Source organism: Kwoniella europaea, chromosome 1, assembly GCF_036810445.1.
Source record: "Kwoniella europaea PYCC6329 chromosome 1, complete sequence".
Taxonomy (NCBI): domain Eukaryota; kingdom Fungi; phylum Basidiomycota; class Tremellomycetes; order Tremellales; family Cryptococcaceae; genus Kwoniella; species Kwoniella europaea.
Window position 1 is genome coordinate 1,571,458 of NC_089487.1, and position 19,615 is coordinate 1,591,072.

The 19,615-nt window shown below is 45.4% G+C and overlaps 5 protein-coding genes across 5 annotated transcripts; 3 read left to right on the forward strand and 2 right to left on the reverse strand.

The window, feature by feature from the left end:
• Positions 1-24: 24 nt before the first annotated feature.
• On the forward strand, positions 25-3,014 carry V865_000590 (uncharacterized protein; the record flags this gene model as incomplete). The annotated part of the gene is made up of 13 exons (XM_066224420.1): positions 25-119; positions 185-234; positions 312-420; positions 492-615; positions 679-757; positions 831-1,216; positions 1,305-1,334; positions 1,394-1,483; positions 1,536-1,609; positions 1,675-1,744; positions 1,808-2,012; positions 2,072-2,211; positions 2,274-3,014. The coding sequence occupies 13 exons, from the start codon at positions 25-27 to the stop codon at positions 3,012-3,014; spliced, it is 2,193 nt and encodes a 730-aa protein (XP_066080517.1).
• Positions 3,015-3,531: 517 nt separating this feature from the next.
• Positions 3,532-9,802, reverse strand: V865_000591 (DNA-directed RNA polymerase II subunit RPB1; the record flags this gene model as incomplete). The annotated part of the gene is made up of 14 exons (XM_066224421.1): positions 3,532-3,709; positions 3,784-3,888; positions 3,950-6,390; positions 6,444-7,559; positions 7,626-7,686; positions 7,738-7,785; positions 7,835-7,856; positions 7,909-7,988; positions 8,041-8,221; positions 8,275-8,839; positions 8,894-9,157; positions 9,238-9,410; positions 9,467-9,563; positions 9,719-9,802. The coding sequence occupies 14 exons, from the start codon at positions 9,800-9,802 to the stop codon at positions 3,532-3,534; spliced, it is 5,415 nt and encodes a 1,804-aa protein (XP_066080518.1).
• A 1,031-nt stretch (positions 9,803-10,833) lies between these two features.
• V865_000592 (uncharacterized protein) lies at positions 10,834-13,732 on the forward strand (the record flags this gene model as incomplete). Its single annotated transcript, XM_066224422.1, has 8 exons — positions 10,834-10,885; positions 10,950-11,122; positions 11,181-11,279; positions 11,404-11,524; positions 11,599-11,869; positions 11,941-12,202; positions 12,266-12,458; positions 12,651-13,732. 8 exons carry the CDS (start codon positions 10,834-10,836, stop codon positions 13,730-13,732), a joined length of 2,253 nt encoding a protein of 750 aa, XP_066080519.1.
• Positions 13,733-13,851: 119 nt separating this feature from the next.
• On the reverse strand, positions 13,852-14,995 carry V865_000593 (uncharacterized protein; the record flags this gene model as incomplete). The annotated part of the gene is made up of 6 exons (XM_066224423.1): positions 13,852-13,951; positions 14,021-14,159; positions 14,236-14,399; positions 14,506-14,725; positions 14,778-14,906; positions 14,968-14,995. 6 exons carry the CDS (start codon positions 14,993-14,995, stop codon positions 13,852-13,854), a joined length of 780 nt encoding a protein of 259 aa, XP_066080520.1.
• Positions 14,996-15,749: 754 nt separating this feature from the next.
• On the forward strand, positions 15,750-19,613 carry V865_000594 (uncharacterized protein; the record flags this gene model as incomplete). The annotated part of the gene is made up of 12 exons (XM_066224424.1): positions 15,750-15,754; positions 15,939-16,094; positions 16,159-16,209; positions 16,274-17,816; positions 17,876-17,985; positions 18,046-18,277; positions 18,338-18,388; positions 18,443-18,826; positions 18,920-19,107; positions 19,190-19,283; positions 19,344-19,408; positions 19,475-19,613. The coding sequence occupies 12 exons, from the start codon at positions 15,750-15,752 to the stop codon at positions 19,611-19,613; spliced, it is 3,018 nt and encodes a 1,005-aa protein (XP_066080521.1).
• Between the last annotated feature and the right edge of the window lie 2 nt (positions 19,614-19,615).

Below are 19,615 nucleotides of genomic sequence, written 5' to 3' on the forward strand. Positions count from 1 at the left end.
TGAAGTGCACGGAAGCAAGGAAAGATGTCATTCTTATCGGGACCTTCCAAAAGGTCTGGGAACGATAATGGCCCAGTGACTTATAGACATCTATCGAGTCCTCAAGCTATGACTGTATTGTGAGTTTGGGTCAGCTATCATGAATGATGGTATGGATGGCTGACTCGATGCTGGGTTTATATAGTAATCCATTGAGGACTATCGCCCATTGTGATATCGATGCTGCCTATGCTCGTGAGTGATTCATTTCTGTGTTTCGTCTTGCTATTTCGTAAGCTATATTATGCTGATCATCCATCATACAATGACAGAATTTGAACAAGTCAGACTTGGTCTACCTGATGATATCCCCCTGATATGCGCACAATGGCAAAGTATCATCGCTGTCAATTATCCAGCGAGGAAATACGGTATCAAACGGTGAGCTACATGATTGACTGCTTGTAGAAGTCTAAGCAACAAGGCAGACCTAGCTAACGCTTCAAGTTCAGATTCACGACTTTGGACGAAGCTAGGAAAATGTGTCCCGAGCTGGTAGTGCAGCACGTAGCTACCTACCGGAATGGGGAGGCCGAAGCTGGATATTGGGGTGAAGTGGATCCCCAAACGCATAAAGTGAGTGCATTCAGCCTGCATATTATCAATTCAGTGCATTAGCTGATATTTCATATCATGTAGGTCAGTCTGGATCCATATAGAAGAGAAAGTCTGAAGATCTTGGCTATCTTCAAAGAGATGGTCCCTAAAGGTGAAATTGGTATGTCCGCTTCATCTTCAGGTCAATCGTCGAATCTGCGAGATAGACAACTGATTTGGGATTCTCCTATCAGAAAAAGCGTCAATCGACGAAGCCTTCCTCGATCTTACTCCCATGGTACTCGAGCAACTCCTCACTATACATCCTTACCTATCGACGATTCCAGACGACGCGCCAGAAGGTATAGATTCCCCTTTACCTCCAGCACCACCTATCAATTGGTCAAGGGCAGGGAACGTATTTCCTATCAATGGTGAATCCGAACTCCAAGACTCATCCCAGGGAGGTGAGGGAGATATGGAAGAGGAGAGAAGTGATGATGGTAACGATGAAGACAATTTTATAAGGAGGAATAGTCATAGAGATACGTGGGAAGATTGGGCGTTATGTATCGGTGCCGAGATCATGAAGAATACGAGAGATGAGGTGTTTAGACAGTTACATTATACTTGTTCTGCTGTGAGTCTTGCGTTCTGACCTATAATCATAATATATCAATCGGTAGATATGATAAGCTGATACGAAGCGAACTGGATGGACTGCATAGGGTATCGCACATAACAAGGCAATGGCAAAGGTATGTTCAGCTGTATGATCCACCCAATTGGTGGGAAGCTGACTCATACCATCCTACAGCTCTGCTCAGCTTGGAAGAAGCCCAATAATCAGACTGTACTGAGAGCTGGTGCGACAGCTGCTTTCTTGAGGGATAGGGACTTCACTGATGTGAGTGCATGTCGGTAATCAGTCTCTAAAGTTGCTGAAACAAGTCGATCAGATACGTACACTCGGAGGTAAACTCGGAAACGCTATAGCTACAGAGTACGGAGCGAAGACGGTAGGAGACATGTTGTAAGTCCAAATAAGTAGGACCTATGCTTGACTGGACGACAGGCTGACACTGTTGGCTATGTCAGGCTCGTTCCACTTGAGGAAATGCAATCTCGTTTTGGCGAGGAGAGTATATGGGTATACAACCTTCTCAGAGTGAGTTTAGCTCATCCTGCAGCTCTCCCTGCGGCAATGCTCGAGCTGACGTTCCGTAAATAGGGTATCGATCATACCGAAGTCAAAGGCAGAGTGGCCACAAAATCAATGTTGGCTTCTAAGAACGTACGACCGAATGTGAGAACACCAGAACAAGGTCATCATTGGTTATCGGTATTATCTGGAGAGTTGAATGTCCGATTGAGAGAAGCGAGGGAGGTAGCACCTGGTCTTTGGCCAAAGACTTTAGTTCTGAGTACGAGGCAAGGTGCGTTCGATCTGCCCCAGCTTAAAAGACCGGTTATGCTAAGTTCCCCTTGTGAATAGGTATTGACCCCTCGAGATCAAGACAAACTCCTTTTCCTTTCACGCGTAATCTCTCGACGGATTATATCCTGAAGTACGCTAGGAAGTTGTGGGAAGAAGCGACTTTGCCGATGAAAACCGGGAATATGAAGTTGAACAATGTGAGCTCGTGCAACCCCCACTCAACCTATTGACGAGTTACAGCTCACGCGTATCCTTTCAGATTGCTTTATCGTTCACCGGTTTGGAGAAGTTAGAAGGTGGTCAACAAGGTATAGAAGGATTCTTCGGTCAACCTAAACCCCAAGAACCTCAGCAGGCCCATCCTTCCCCATCGATAAACAACTCATCCTCCTCAACTACCATTCCAACCATATCAAATCTGAATCTCGCCAAAAGACCACTCTCACCTACACCTACACCTGCTCTCACACCTTCGTCCAGCTCCGCGGAACCATCACCTAAGAAACCTAGGTTACCGACGTTACATACTGGTAAAAAGAAGATGGGATTAGATGCGTTCTTGACTAAGAAAGGGGAAGTGACTAATGTCAAAAGAGAAGAATCCCCTTCCTTGGTCATGGTGTCGACATCGGTACAAATACAAGAAGAGGAGGATGATCTTCCTGTGATTATATCTGGTGAGAACTCGGAAGCAGGACCTTCGAAGCTTCCGAGATCTACTATTCATGATGAAATCAACAGAACATGGAAATGTCCCAAATGTCACGAAACCATCTCAACATCCGATGAAATAGAACAAGAAGCACGAGTAGTACTATTGAGAGCGATGAAACAGGAACATGAAGATTGGCATTTCGCATTATCTTTGCAAGATGGTGATGGTCCTTCTTCAGTAACTTCAAACTCGACATCATCAAGTAGAACGAATGGAGGCACAGCATCAGGAAAGAAGAAAAAGAAGAAACCAGAAGGTATCAAGGCGTTTTTCAAACCAAAGTAAAGTAGTATATAGATCTTATCCACATAGCATCATGTTCTCTTATCATCTAGTGTTTCTTGTACTTGTACCAGGGAAGTATAAGTGTTGTACAAGTGTATTACAAATATACATATATGCATTCAATGTATGATTCCACGAAACATGCATTTTTATATAGTATTTTAAGCTATTTTGAAGGGGATAGTATATGTTGTGTTTTGGTGGTTTTGACGTTTTTTCTCTTTTTCTCTCTCTTCCAAAAAAAGGGAAAAACAAAACCTACGAGATAATAGCTAAAGTACAATCTTTTCTTTCTCTCTCAGAAGTGCCGTTCTTAAGAAAGAAGAGAACAAAGATGAAATGATAATAAGATGACTTAAGTCACTGAGTGTTAGGGACTATCATATATGAACAACACGCTACTTTTACCCATACTGTCTGTATACCCATGAAACAAATCAATCAAACTGTACCATCTTCCACTATCATCCTCTTTCCCCTACTCCTCAGTCATAGTCCATTCACAACTCATCTTGAATCAACTCTTCCAACTTGGACTAGCACCGTATGTACCTGTATTACCCCATCCAGGTCTTACTTGTCCATTGGCATTTCCATTGGGTCTCTGTCCAGCTCCATTTTGTCCGTTGGCCTGAGCCCCATTGCCATTCGCACCGTACGCAGGTGAGGCAGGCGAATAGGCGGGTGAGGCAGGACTAGTTCATCACATCGCATACGTCAATCAGCTTAATATATTTCCTGACGTGATGATGAAGGGAAAGTCACTCACCTGTACGCTGGACTGGCAGGGGAATAAGCTGGACTAGCAGGTGAGTATGCAGGACTAGCAGGAGAGTAAGTAGGAGACGTGGGGCTGAACTGAGGACTCGTTGGGCTATACAAACATTTCAGGATCAGTAGCCATATTTCAACCGTGTAAGGTATAGACCACTCACGAATACCTTGGACTGGTAGCTTGGAATGCCGCCGGACTAGTTGGACTATAAGTCGGTGAGGTAGGTGAGAACGCAGGCGAGGCAGGCGAGTATCTAGGACTGGTAGGCGAGTACTGTGGTGAGGTAACTCCCATACCTCCCATTGGTGAAGTAGGGGAGTAGGCAGGCGAAGCAGGAGAATAAGGTGAAGCTCGGTTCATACCTGCACCAGCACCTGTTCCTGCATATGCAGGTGAGGCGGGCGAGTAGGTAGGTGAAGAAGGTGAGAAAGATGGTGAGGCAGGAGAAAATTGAGGACTGGATGGTGAATATTGAGGTGAGGTGGGTGAATAGGCAGGCGAAGTCGCTCCTCCGAATCCACCTCTTGGTACCCAAGGTGAAGCTGCGCCTGCACCTGCGAAGGGGGAGGTGGGCGAATAGGCTGGACTGGTAACTGCGAATGGGGACGTAGGAGAATATCCAGCAGGTGAAGAAGGTGAATATCCGGCTGCTGCAGGCGACATTCCACCGTGCATTGGTGAGGTTCCGTATCCCATATAGGCGAAGTTACCACCTTCCTCATTGTTTGAAGTTTGCATTGGTGAGAAAGCAGCTGATCCGACTGATCCTTTCGCTCCATCCCACATTGGTGAGAAGTTGTCGTAGGGCGTCATAGCTCCACCAGGTGTCATACCTCCCGCTAATCCACCAGAGGCAGCCAACATGTTTTGAACAGGTAATCGATGATCGACAATCACATCCTTCAACATGTTCATGTCTAAGGATACGTCGAACGCTCCTGTTCCCATTGGTGCCATTTGACCAAGAAGTACATTCTCCGCTACACCTCGACAATCATCTACGTCACCTACAGCCGCAGCTTCCAAGAGAATTTCGACGGTCTCTTCGAAAGATGATCGCGATAAGGCACCAGCGTCCGTACGGTTGATACCATGTCGGGTAATTGACATTAAAGATCCCTTTGAACACATAAGATCACAGAGTAAAGCCAAGTGTCGGTAATTGACATATGAACCACCCATTTCTATGACACCGTTCAGTTCCTTGTATAGGGCATTTCGAGCACCTTCAATACCGAGAGTTGTGTATACCTCGTAACAGTTATTAGAGTATGTTCGTGGCCCATCTACACCATCTACAGCCATGACTTCCTTCAGGTTGATACCATCCGTTTCGAGGAACCACTCTTTCGCTTGATCGTATTCACCATGTTGGGAAAGCACCACCTGTTTACCTTCTGAAATGAACACTCTCTGAATACCTTTGATACCACCCAACACCACTTGATCCAACAAGGTGCCTTCGATTCGCTTCAGGAACATATCTTCGTCACCTAGTAACTCTTCATCTTCTTTCTCTGCTACAACTCTCAATCGAATGATCAATTTAGGCGCGTTATCTTCTGAGTGTATCACAAAGACATCTTTTCCAACTTGTTCTGCTATGGCATTTACAATTTGGGACATCTCATAACCACCTTCCAATACCTTGGCTCGATCAAGTTCTAAACGGAGCAACCATGGCGAGTGTAGTTCCAATCGAATGTCTTCATCTGGGATAGCGAAGAACGCATCCACGAAATCTTGATCCTCTTCGATATCTGTTGAATCCAGCTTAGGATCGTAGAAAATCTCGACTGATGCAGTGATATCTCTGAGACGTGTGTAAGTGAGTTTTCGCATGATCTGATGCGCGTCTTCCTCCGTACGACTATATTCAGGATCAAGGTAGACATTCAGTGCAGGAGTTCGGATATTCACTGCGACGTTGATGATTTCCTTCAATCGAGGTACACCACCGGTAACAGATTTAGAGGCTACACCCGCATAATGGAAAGTATTCAATGTCATCTGGGTAGCAGGTTCACCGATAGACTGAGCAGCGAGGGTTCCGACCATTTCAGATGCGTTGACGACAGCTTTATTGAAGATTTGCTCAATTTCTCCAATAACCCAATCGAAAGCTTCTCTATTCAGGTGATACTCTTCTATCACTCGTCGAGTGGCAAGATGTGATCGAAGGAGCATGTTGAAGACGAGAGTGGCGTTATGCTGAGCATCTCTACTGAGCTTGTCGTCACCTCGAACCACCACCAATCGATCTGAGAGAGCTTGTCGCTGCTCTATAAGGTATGCTGGGTCAAGATCACTAGGAACTCTAGGATCAATATGGAAGATCTGCTGAGAGTTCTGGATGACTCGCTGAATGTTGACAGGAAGAGGATGACCAGGAGTACCATCGGTATAGATATGGTCTCTGAGCAATTGTCGATCTTCAGTATATTGACGGAATTCTTCATCGAGTAATGTCTGCAGCTCCACTGAGCTCTGATCGATACCTGCTTGCAAAGCACCCTTCTTGAAACCACCTGTCGCACTCAAGACGTCGATCTTGTATCTTCGCTCGAAAGCTTTATTTGATAGACGGATGATATCGAGACTCTACAGTGACTAGGTCAGGACTGCATGATTCCACGCAGTGCTTTCTGACTCACCTGCTTCTCCATTGCAGAACCATCCATACCATCTTCACCGTATAAGAATTGTACTACATCTCCAACCGAGTTTCTCACCGTACCATCATATCCAACTTTAAGATCTTCCATCGCTTTGACCAATCTTCGCTGGATATAACCCGTTTCAGCAGTTTTCACCGCAGTATCAATCAAACCTTCTCTTCCTCCCATGGCGTGGAACCAGAACTCTTGAGGAGTTAATCCTCGAAGATACGAATTCTCTACGAAACCTCTTGATTCTGGACCATAATCATCCCTGGAGAAATGCGGTAATGAACGATGCTTGAACCCGAACGTTATACGTTTTCCTTCGACGAACTGTTGTCCTACGACACCTGACATCTGAGAGATATTGATGAAAGAACCTTTTGATCCAGACACTACCATCTGTTTGACGTTGTTATCTCCCTTCAGGTTATCCTGCGTGGTTTTACCGGTCCAATCTCTCGCTTTGTTCAATTCGTTGGCAATTGATGCTTCTAAAGTTTCTCTGATCGTCATACCTGGTTTAGGTTTCATCTTGTTCGCCTCTGCTTCTGAGATCAGCCTTTGTACCGCCTCTTTAGCTTCCACCATTCGATTTGTGATTCCTGCCATGGTAGCTTTGTCGACGATGGTATCACCGATACCAACCGAGAAACCGTAATGTAATAGCCAGAAATTGATCATCTGTTGACAAGCTGAAAACCAATCTCGGGCTGCTACTGGACCTAATTCTCGGAAGATGACATGTACCAAACCGTCATTGGCAGCACCAGCCATATTTTTTACGATGGTACCGTATATCAATTCACCGTTATCTATCAACACATTCTCATCGGTCACATCAATGGGTGATGGCTTCTCATTGTTCTTCTTGGTGATATTGATACCTTTGGGAATCGTCATCGATAGAAGCTGTTTACCGGTCCACATTGGTTTAGGCTTCAGAATAGCAGGCGGTGGTATTGTACCGTCCCAGCCGACCGTCCAAAGGAGGATATGCTGCACTTGTAGCCAATCGAGAAGGTTATCTCGTAGGGTGAACTTTCGGATACCACAAAGAGTATCTTGCACGATACCCATGACGGGCTTGTTCGCCTGGGGCGAGACAATCTGCAGAGAAAGTAGCAATGTAAGCCCAAGCTTGAGAAACATTCAGCTCGGCGCTTAGATATGTACCTGTCTGGGAACCCAAGCTATCTGACTGAGCTCTGCTCGTGTCTCTTCGCTTTGCGGTACACTGCAAAGAAATGATTAGCAGGGTTCATATGACTCTCAGGATGATACTTACTGCAAGTTCATTTCGTCACCATCGAAATCGGCATTATAAGGTGAAGTGCTATAGTATAAAGTCAGCTTCGGTCAAATGATACGTCTCGCATACGTACACCGAGAGATTCAGACGGAAAGCTAGAGAACAACGTCAGCTATGAGATATCACCTGATTAAAAATAAGACTGACTAGAATAGTTCATAAGCTTGACCCTATGAGACATCATGGACATCTTATGCAAACTCGGTTGACGATTGAATAGAACGAAGCTAAATCCATGATGAGCTTGACTCTATGGGCATAACGAAACATGTAGCTCACTCTCCATCCTTGAGGTGTCTCTCTACGATCCAACCAAACTGCAGACTGATAGGTTCACCGGATTTCCTATACTTCAAATCCACACGTTCTCCAGTATCCTTGACATAATACCTAGCACCAGGGTACGTTGCAGGACCGTTATTCACCAGAGTTTGCAGATAGACGATATTGTATGGAGTCACTACAGGAACGTGTGAGCTAGACGATTATAACGCACCCAATTCGCTAGCTTACCTCTCTCAGGATAAGTCAGAGTCATGGCTATACTCCTGGGGACACCAACCTGATCCAACTGCAGATTGGGATCACCAGTAATAACCGTACGAGCTGAGAAGTCCACTCGTTTACCCATCAAGTTTCCTCTCATTCTACCTTCTTTTCCCTTCAATCTCGCTCTGATAGCTTTGATAGCTCTTCCAGCTTTATGCTGATCCCTCGGTAAACCAGCAATCTCATTGTCCATATAAGTAGCGACGTGATACTGCAGTAAATCGAATTGCTCGTTGACCACACTCGGAGGTACACCTTCCGCTTCCATCCGCCTAACAATACCATTGAATTTGATGATCGATTGTAATTTGTACGTCAAATCATCTTCACTTCGTAAAGCTCCTCCATCGATGGCGATTGAAGGTCGGACAGCTGCGGGTGGAACGGGCAATACTGTAAGAATCATCCAATCTGGTCTAGCGTATTCAGCGTTCAAACCCATGATATGCAAATCTTCAGGTGGGATCTTCTTGAGGATATTATGTACCTCTCCTGGAGATACGTTGCGTTCTTCAGGTTCAGCAGTATCCTAATTGGACAAAGTTAGTATGGGAATCAGTCGACTGGATCAACTAAGACTGACCTCTCCCTTATCCGTAGGTTTCCAAATACCAGTAAGCTTCAGACCCTTCTTTCGCCATAACGGTTGCTCGTGACCACATCCACCATGACCTTTTGGTTTCCCCTGTTCAGCCATAAACTGATCTTCGGCCGTCGCATCACCATCCTGGTTGTCCTCCAGCGAATCAGTCTCACAGACTTTCTTATCTTTCGCCAATACCCATACAGCTCGTAGACGATGCTGAGCTTTTACTCTTCGTACGACATTCGCGACCATTGGATCTCGCTATTGTACATCGTACACAATGCACTTGCGTCAATGTGATGCTCATCTGGTAGTCCGTACGATTGGGTAGATGAGCTTACCATGTCAACTTTGAGTTTCCCACAGCTATAGCAGACACATTCCAAGATCTTTTTCACTTTGATGATGAAACCGGCGTGAAAGACTGGTCTGGCCAATTCGATATGACCGAAATGACCTGGACATTCCGCCATACCTTCCAGACACGTTTGACATTTGAAATTACGGTCGATGGCTGTTCTCGTGTGAACACAGATCCGGCATCGTCTTTGGTTTAGAAAGACGACTTACTGCCCATTTTAGGATCCATCAGACCTCCAACTTTCTGCCTGTTCGTAGCCTCATCCATCACTTCTGTATATTCGATCTTGGCCACAGAGAATGCTTTCTGAAAAGCGTGTGATACGAGTGAAACCAATGGTGTAAGCGAATGCATACCAAAACAAGTCGCAAATCGTCCACAAATGTACAAATATCCCCCTCTTTCTTCCCACACCGTATGTCGTTCGACCGGAAAAGAACAAAGAGGAAGAAACAACTCACAATCTCCTCGGGACTCATCACACCAAACTGAATCTCCTTGATCTGCTTGGCCGGAGCCGACGAGTATGGGAAAGTGACCGTCATTTTGACTAATTATCCTTTTTCTCCTCCTGACTCTTAAATACCCCAATCTATATTGTTCTACGCAAATCCTTGCTTATTACAATTTCTGATATTATTCTATGCGATTTTGATTACTTTTACACTTCCTTGTAATATCCGAAAAACGATGTACTATTGATCTGAATTGAGGTGGCGATAAAGATGCTGAATATATCCACTAGTCTCTTTCTATCTGGAACAGAGGGGGTATAATCCTTCGTCTTAGTTCCGACGCTGATGTAAGGGTATTATAGAGCCTGGAGACTGAGGCTGAGGGGAAGTGATGGATATCTGAATGAGAATCGAAGGAGGATTGTCGATGGAAAAGATGAGAAGGAGGGAGGAGGGGATCGATTATCGGTCAGGCGATTCAACGTGTTTTGAGGGTTCGAGAAAGGTGACTTTTTCTGCGAGTGTTTCTACTCTATGATGCGAGGTCGATTACGAGCTGTTCCCTTGATCTTTCTACTCCGATTAAGAAGTAGGAGATGGATGGGTTGGGTGAGGTGAGGTAACAGCAAAGATGAGTTGATCGTTGCTTGTTATGGATGAGTGTATTTGCTGAGTGAGCGCGAATCCGACAACCCAACCCAACCATGAACGGAACTATTTCACTAATCCCGCTTCCCCCTTTGCGGTGATATGTGGGATGTGGCACTTGGTTGCTTATGCCCGCTACGCTACGATGCGATAGCGTCACCGGTCCATAGATGGCATTAACCGTCGTCCATCCACCCCTCCAACCTCTTTCAACAACACCTCACCTCATGGTCATACCCCGATTGACAACAGTAAAACAACATACGATCAGCCCATTATAGGGCACAAGCGAATCTCAGTACTCATATCTGCAGAAATCCGCGCAGCTTTCCATCAATCAGCTATAAATATACGAAATCACTAAATCAGAGCCACCGGCACATCCTTTGTCAGCATTGATACCAGGCTACAGTCGATCAGCCCCATACCCAACGATACGACCCGCATCCATCTGCTCAGTACAGTGGCCCAAAATGTCATGGCTCTGGGGATCAGCAACCAATCCTCAATTCGAGGAATTAGCCGGTACGTCCCTATCTCCTTTCATGATATTTGCCGCTCTGACCTTCCCATTTTCGTTCATCAATAGAGAAAGCATGTTCTCCGCTTCATCTGCCTTACCCTCAATCAGAGGATATAGCAACTGCCTTGGAGATTGCAGACATGATTAGATCAAAAGCTGTACAGCCGAAAATGGCAATGCAGAGCTTGAAAAGGAGGATAGCAGGGAAGAACGGGAGGGTTCAGATGTATGCTTTGGGGGTGAGCTCATTCCTTTTTCACATCTGTCTAGTGGTAAGACAGCTGACCAGTCGAGCAGCTAACCGATACTTGTATCAAGAATGGTGGAGATCATTTCTTAGCGGAGGTTGCAAGTAAGGAATTTGTGGACGAATTATCGGGTTTGATCAAATCTCAGGTAAGTCAAAGCTACCTTTGTCATGGCTCTGAGTACCCTCACTACCATCTCGCATTCTATCATGTCACTACCCTGGTGGCACTGTTTTCTTACAATTTCACTGACTTTTGTAATTTCTCTCTAGACTACAAGTCCCGAAGTCAAGCAAATGCTGTTAAAGCTGTTTCAACAATGGGCCCTAGCGTTTCAGTCAAAGAACGAGTTGAGCTTCTTCGTTGATGTATATAACGAGCTGAAGAACTCTGGTAAGTATATTTACCACTTCTCAGCTGAAAGGTAATCGTATATCGGTAAGTGGACTAGCTGACTCTTTGTCAAGGCATATCATTCCCACCGCCTCCCGCGCCAGTCCCCTCCCATCTCCTCACGACTTCAACGGCACCCGCATGGGTAGATAGCGATGTCTGCATGCGATGTCGTACCGCTTTCACATTCACGAACAGAAAACATCATTGTAGGAACTGTGGTTTAGTCTTCGATCAAGCATGTTCAAGTAGGACAATGGCTTTACCTAGATTTGGTATAACAGAGGAAGTGAGAGTTTGTGAGAGTTGTTGGGTCAAGTCCGGGAAAGGAAAGACTCCAGATGGGTGAGTTTATGTAACAATCTCATTCTTTATCAGACTAACATGTGGGATTGGATTCGCTATGGATTCGCTAGACCTGCACCTGCTGTTCCTGGAAGAACACCTCGGAGTCGAGCGGATCTCGATGCAGATCTACAACGAGCTATCGAACTGTCTTTGGCGGAATCTCAGCCTGGTGGGAGCAATTTCATAGGGTCCGAACCGCCTATAGCTCGGAAGATCGGAACGGCGGAAGAGGATGACGAGGACTTGAGATTGGCAATTGAGGCTAGTTTGAGGGATATGGAAAGAGCTAGACCTAGTGCACCCACAGGCTATGATGAGCCCGAATATAAGGTAAGCTCTTAGCTCGCTGCATTTGCTCTAATAGTGAATGTCAAGCTGACTGAGATGATGCAGCCCTTGCCGACTTTCGATCTTGCTCCAAGAGAAACCGAGACGATATTGACTTTCTCCAACACTATGGATCAGATGGCTGCTTATGGAGAAAGGGATTTGAGGAGATTCCCGCATGCTCATATACTTGCGGAACAGGCATATGCGCTGGGAGAGAAGCTACACAGGAATGCGGAAGAAAAGAGTACGAAACAACGTGAGTGGCGGCTTCTGGCTAAGTTGTCTTTGTGATATTAGTATACACACCGACAGTTCAAGCAAGCTTGGAAGCATGTGGCTATCCCACGATGAAGCTCTTCACCATTCAATCTCGCATGCTTCGATACCTGCTCGGACTGTCGGTGTATGACAAGAGTGTTATCGAACTGACGTTGCCGACATTTTGCAGAGATGCTCACGGAAATGCAAAGCAAATTATCCGAGGCTGTCTCTCTCTATGGTCAAATTCTAGATGGTCAACAAGCATACTCTGCACGAAGAATGCAAGAAGAACAGCAAAGGAGGTATCAACAGCATCAATCGATGTATGCATATGCACCTCCACAGCAACAAGCGTATTACGCTCCTCAAGGCTATTCTGTTCCTAATGGCTACGCTCAATACGCCCCTCCTTCTCAACCCGCTTATCAGCCACCTCAATCCCAATCGCAAGCTGCACCGTCTTTATATCCTCAGATGCCAAGTCAGCCAAACTATGCTCAAACTCAGACTCAACAGTATCCCTACAGACCAGAGGCTGTCTCGCCATCACCTGTTCAGGCATTCCAACAGCAGTCAGGTTTAGCAAGACATGCTTCCCTGCATGCTCATCCTATCTCCTCCCCACCTGCTCCGCAACGTCAAGCATCCATGACTTATGGTGCACCCCTGACTTATGCGGTGGAGAGTCCTACTCCTACGCCATCTCAGCAAGAAACTGCTCCTCCTGTGCCTATGGCTTCTCATCCTCCTTCTTCGCCGACTACCAGTATCCACTCAATCGTCCAGCAAGCTTCCGCACCACCTGCACCAAGTAGCCAAGGATCGTACAAATCTCCTGCGCCGGTGCACAATCAACTTGGATCATCGCCCGCTCAGTGGAGTGGTAATCAGTATCAACAATGGGATGGTGTGACCTCACAAGCGCAACAACTCCAACAACAACCTTCGTATGAGCCTTCGCAACCTGTACAGCAATCATACGAGCCATATCCTCCAGTCCAACAAGCTCAACAGGTATCGCAGCCACCGCAACCACCCTATCAACAACAGCAGCCACAACAACAACAACCACCTTATCAACAACAACATCAGCCGCAACAACAACCCAATGGTGTGACTTCCAATCAACTTCCATCCGGAGTATACAGTGTCAATTCATTCCCTTCGGCTCCTGGACAGATATTCCCTGACGCACCTTCCGAGTTACCTTTACCCGGTAAGACAGTAGAGAAGGAAGAGAAGGAAGAGGCGTTGTTAATTGAATTGTAAATGACTCTGTTGAGCTATGTCGGTGGAAAGATTAGTTGTACACTTCATGTATATCTAATACATGTGTAGAAATGTCCAAAAGTTGATAATGCATGTTTGGCAGAAGTGTTCAGTCTGCTCTAATCAAATTTCCAATGTACGGCATGAGCTATTTGATCGCCCTCCTTGGCCAGATTAAGGGTATCGATCGTATGACGATTCGCAGCGTAGTATTTGACTCTGTGCGTTCCAATGGCCCTTCGTCAGTCAAATTACCACAATCAATATCATGTTGTAATTATCACTTACTCCCCTTTCTCCCAAGGTTTTTCACCATCTTCTAGATCTCCGCTCGTCGCTGATAACACCGCGAACCATACTTCTGTGCCGTCCGTGGCGATGGATGAAAATACGATGGGTGTATGAGCAGCCCAGGTGAACAATGTCCCTACACAATGCAAATATACTTCAATCACTACACTGCTAGTCGAACATGATTGAAAGTAATGTATCATAGAACTCACACAGATCATCTTTGTTCTGCTCTTTTGCGAAATCGTATACTTCGGCATCCTTGTTGGTAAGCATCTTGAAAGCGTCTGTGGGTTGTCCGCTGGTGAAATGATCAGTATCCAATCCTGTATATCCTCCCAATTGAAGAGCAGCATGTTCCAATCCGCCTATCCACCTACAATATCATGCAAAAAGCAAGTTTAGCTTAATCATCTTCCTGGATCTATCCTTTGATCTTTGAGAGAGACTGTTCAGATGATATGAGGGTTAACGTGACTTACCATGCTTGTTTCAGACTATGAAAATCCGCATTATTCTTATCATCGACATCTTTCAACTTAACGTTCAACGTCTTCTTTTCACCTTGTTTATCATACAAGCTGAAATCCGCTTCCGTAACCTCGTCGGTTGAGCTACCATCCCAACACCGTTCCAGATCGTTGGGACGAGCATGACCTAGGGCGACAGCGACGGAGTTGAACCACGAAGAATCCCATGGACCTTGACGATCTTCGAGTCAGTATATGGTTAATCTCAGTGACCGATCACATACCTTGATCGACATCCTCTGGTTGAATACCCTTCGAACTTATCAGAGGCGCTTTGATAGTTTCTCCTCTGCTTTGGAGGGAGGTAGGTACGGCGGTGACCAGTAGATCGGTCGTCGTAAGCACAGAAAGCACTTCACATTTGTATGTTCAGCGACAATCATGGTTCTCAGTTTGTATCGCTTAAGAACTCACCGGAAATCATAGAGTAGGGTTGCCTCATCTTGATTTACGTGAATAAGCTGGGTCAGATGCGAGATTTACACAAAGTGGTGAGTATGAATTGGAGACACTATATCAGATAGTTCAACTACCGTTATGTATCACTCAAGAATACTCAAAGACTATAGCGGGCATTCGCTCTTCTGAACGTTCGGTCTTGTCTGTTTTATAGTCGTATCTGCGTACCATTGTAATTGTACTTGCTATTCATGGATTGTTGATGAAAGCGCCATAAAAGGATGAATTGATGATGCTAAATGGGGTCGCTGATTGCAGGAGAGATAGATGAAAGGATATTCCAAGGAGGTTAGTAATAAATTCTTCGACAGGTAGGTCAGTGTCGATCGGCCTCGGTCAGTGATTGTGCACCTATGTCACCATATGTGGAAACATCATACGACTAACTCGTCAATCGCAATGTAAAATCTGCTAATGCAGGTCAATTCGTGTTCTTCGGTTGCTATGGCCCACTGATCCTTTCTCCCTCGACGTTGTATAAGCTTACAGGTATCTCTGAAGTTTGCTTGGTCTTGTCGGATCTAACTCTTGGCTCCAAACTCGAGACACGCGCCAACACTAAATCATGAACCAACCACCTTATTCCCACTCCACTTTTACACCCTAGACCTGTATTGGCTTGACACCCTCTTCTCATTCGTCTCCCAATATTGACTTTTCGGTTCTCCACGACTCAAAATAGAACATCACTTGATGAGGCCTTGATATCGTTGACCCCATTCCCTTTTTACATATATATGTCGTACTGTACTTGAGTAGTATTCTCGTCTGAAGCTGCGGTAATTCGTCATCGGCGAAAGGCGACAAACAACCTAATCTCAATTGGCCAATTTCAACATTGTATCAAACGTGACACCTCAAATTTCATCTCCATCCTTCCTCCCAGCTGTGAACATCCTTCAACAAGCTATCTATAAACTCTTTAGGACAGGTATCAGACTAGAAGAAAGAGCTGGAAGAGAAGAAGAAGAGGAATTAATCGATTTACAACCGCTAGGTGCGGATATCACAAGAGATAACACCAACTGGACTTGGAGAAAAGCTCATAGGGCACCAAAGAAAGGAGATAAGATGAAGTTTGGGTATGTCTCCTGTCTTCTTCTCTGCACCTTCGATAAGACTAAGTAGCTGATACTGTCTATGTAGTACCCTGCTCGAGCTGAATAGTAATATCGAATGGTGGGATTACTACGTGGAGTAAGTGATAAGACCGCTCATACCTCCAAGCACGGACATCCGCTAACTATGGAATATCAATCAGCTATGATGCGCTGAAGAAGCTTTTCCCTTCCAATCCACTTGATCCTACTTACCATTCCACCGCTCAGGATAGTGAAACCTCCTCTATCCTTCCGTTACACCGTCGTAAAAAGGATAAATACGCCAACCCTGAAGACTTCAAGAAGGCTTTAGACAAAGAGAGAAACAAAGTCACCGAGTTTTACCATACAAAGTTAGAAGAGGTATTCCGATCATTTGAATTGTTGGAGGAAGAGGTAGCGGGATTGGAAGAAAGAGATCTGGGTCAAGATGATACTATTAAAGAAGTTGATGAGGAGGATGAAGATGGATTGAATGAGGAAACTAGGGAAACTGATGGACTCATGAGTCCTACCATGTCACAAACTGTCACCAGATCACCTACGAGAAGTAGACAATCTATCGTGGGTCGATTCGGAGGTGGGTTGAGGAGATTCGGTAGACGAAGAAGCGCGATGAATAATCCGGATGAGGCGGACTTACTCGAAGCCTCCATGAGACCAAGAGAGAGAAGTTCGAATCGTGGTCAAAACAGACCGGGAATGGGTGATTCAATGACCAGTAGCTATTTCGATGAATCAACTCCAGCCATCTCACCCAATCCCGGAAAAGTCCCCTTACCTAGAAAACCACGACATTCGTCAGACTTGGAATCGTCAACTGACGAATTAGGAATGGGAGCTTCCACCCAGGATCGACGAACTTCCTTCTCATCCGTTTCATCACACGAAGGTGATTTCTCATGGCCTAGAAGAAGGTTCCACTCGTTAGGTCTCGTTCAGATGGACCCTGCTACCGTCCCCCAATGGGCATTACCCAGAGTTCCGCACGATGAAGAGGAAGGTGGAGAGGTAGGAGGAAACAGTCACGGCTTCGTTGGACCTAATGCTAGAAGACCTGTGTTTATCTGGACGGCAAATAACGATTATGGAACTGTCCTCAGAATCGGATTCAAAAAGCGAATTAGCTCAGTATGGTTGGAAGCTTATGCGCTGAAACAATATGTTGATTTGAATATGACTGCGTTCGAGAAGATCTTGAAGAAGTACGATAAGAACACCAATAATAAGATGAAGAAGCAATATATCACTGATGAAGTATTATCGAATTCACCCTGGACACCCGAAGCTAAGGAGGAACTAGACCAATTGTTGGCCAAGATCTTGTTCTTGTATAGAAGAGTCGCTGCAGCGGGTGATGAAGATTTGGCTAAAGAACAATTAAGATCCCAATTGAGAGAAAAAGTCGTTGTGGATAGAGAAACAGTTTGGTCACAAATGGTTTCGGGACATAATAAAAATACTGGAATTTTCAGATCGGTAACCCCAGAAGATCTACCCTCTTCATTTGATACTACGAAGGATTCCTTCAGAACCCCCTTGGGAAGATTTAAAAAACCTCACTGGTTGACATCAAGAGTGGTCATACTCAGTTTCGCATTCGCGATCTTATTAGCTATTGTGCATATTTCACCTATGGAAGGTGTCGAGGAAAGTAATTGTTTGGCAATGTTGATCTTCTGTACGATCCTTTGGGCAACCGAGGTGAGCTGTTACACCATGGTAGGTCGCCATTCCATGATAGCTGACAATTATATATGCAGGCTATCCCATTGTTCGTCACATCCCTTGCGGTACCGTTGCTCGTCGTGTTCCTGCGTGTACTTCGATCTGCCGACGGGGAGACTCGTCTGTCTGCAGCAGATGGTACAAAGTGAGCGGATCTCTCCGTATGACTCTATCGAAAATCCAGACTGATCTGCCCTTGCGATAGATACATCTTCTCTCAGATGTTTTCACCAACGATCATGCTTCTTATCGGTGGTTTCACCATCGCCGCTGTGCTTTCCAAAACCCGTCTAGACGTCATGACTGCGTCCAGAATCTTGAATGCTGCTGGTACCAAGCCCAGTGTCGTCCTTTTGGTCCTCATGTTCGTAGCGACTTTCGCCAGTATGTGGATCAGTAATGTCGCTGCTCCGACACTTTGCTATGCTCTGATCAAGGTGAGTCCGTTGTACCCTTCGAAGACGAAGAAATATCACTGATACGATCCGATCACTCAGCCTATCACGGATGAACTTCATCCCAAGTCCATGTTCTCTAAATGCTTGGTTGTGAGTGGCTCATCAGCCTTGGACAATTGTATCAAGCTGATCGCTATCCTGCAGATCGCCATCGCCTTAGCTTCCAATATCGGAGGTCAAGCTTCGCCCATCTCATCGCCTCAGAATCTCATCTCTCTAGGATCAATGGATCCACCCTTATCGTGGCCACAGTGGTTTGCGATCTCCTTACCTGTCGCTTCCTTGTCCGTAGTTACGATCTGGGCATTCTTGCATATCAATTACAAATGGGAGAACGACCTTAGTATACCTAAGATGAGGAAGAATACCGATAGTCTCACAACCACTCATTGGTATGTCCTGATCGTCAGCGGTATAACCATCGCTTTGTGGTGTGCAGAAAAATCCATGGAAGGTATTGTGGGTGATATGGGTATCATTGCGATTATACCCCTGTTGGCCTTTTTCGGTACAGGTATCTTATCAAAGGTGAGTCCGGTCATTCCAACCTTACTATCCCATACACGTATGTATCTTTCATGAGCGTATTATGCTAAGTATTGTTTTTTTTGGTGGGAATAGGAAGATTTCCATTCTTTCCATTGGTCGATCGTTTTCTTAGCTATGGGTGGTATAGCTTTAGGAAAAGCTACGTTATCTTCTGGGTTATTGGATGTGTTAGATGAGGTGCTGGAAAGAATGGTTCAGGGTTTGAGCCTATACTCGATTTTGATCGTTTTCTCGTTATTGGCTCTGGTGATCGCTACCTTGTGAGTTCCATCGCTCATATCTGCCAACTATTTCCTGAAAGATCAATCGGAATCGGCGCTGATGAGGTAATATCCATCGTAGTATCTCGCACACCATCGCAGCTGTGCTTCTCGTTCCTATCGCCACCAGGATTGGAGATTCTTTAGACGAGCCTCATCCCAGATTATTGATCATGGTGAGTTGTTCGGAATGGCTAGTCCGCAGGATTCGACTGACAGTGTGATGTGGAATTTAGGCAACAGCATTGATCTGCTCAGCGGGTATGGGTCTACCCGTCTCTGGATTCCCAAACATGACAGCGTGAGTTGTGATTTGCTCGACCATACAAAGGCCATACAAGTTCTTTGCTGAGATTAAGGCATGTAGAATCACACAAGAGAACAAATTAGGCCAACGATTTATTGGCGCATCTGATTTCTTGAAGAACGGTGTACCGGCTTCGGTATTGGCTACGTTCGTTATTGTTACGGTTGGGTATGCGATAATGAGGAGTTTAGGTTTATAGGT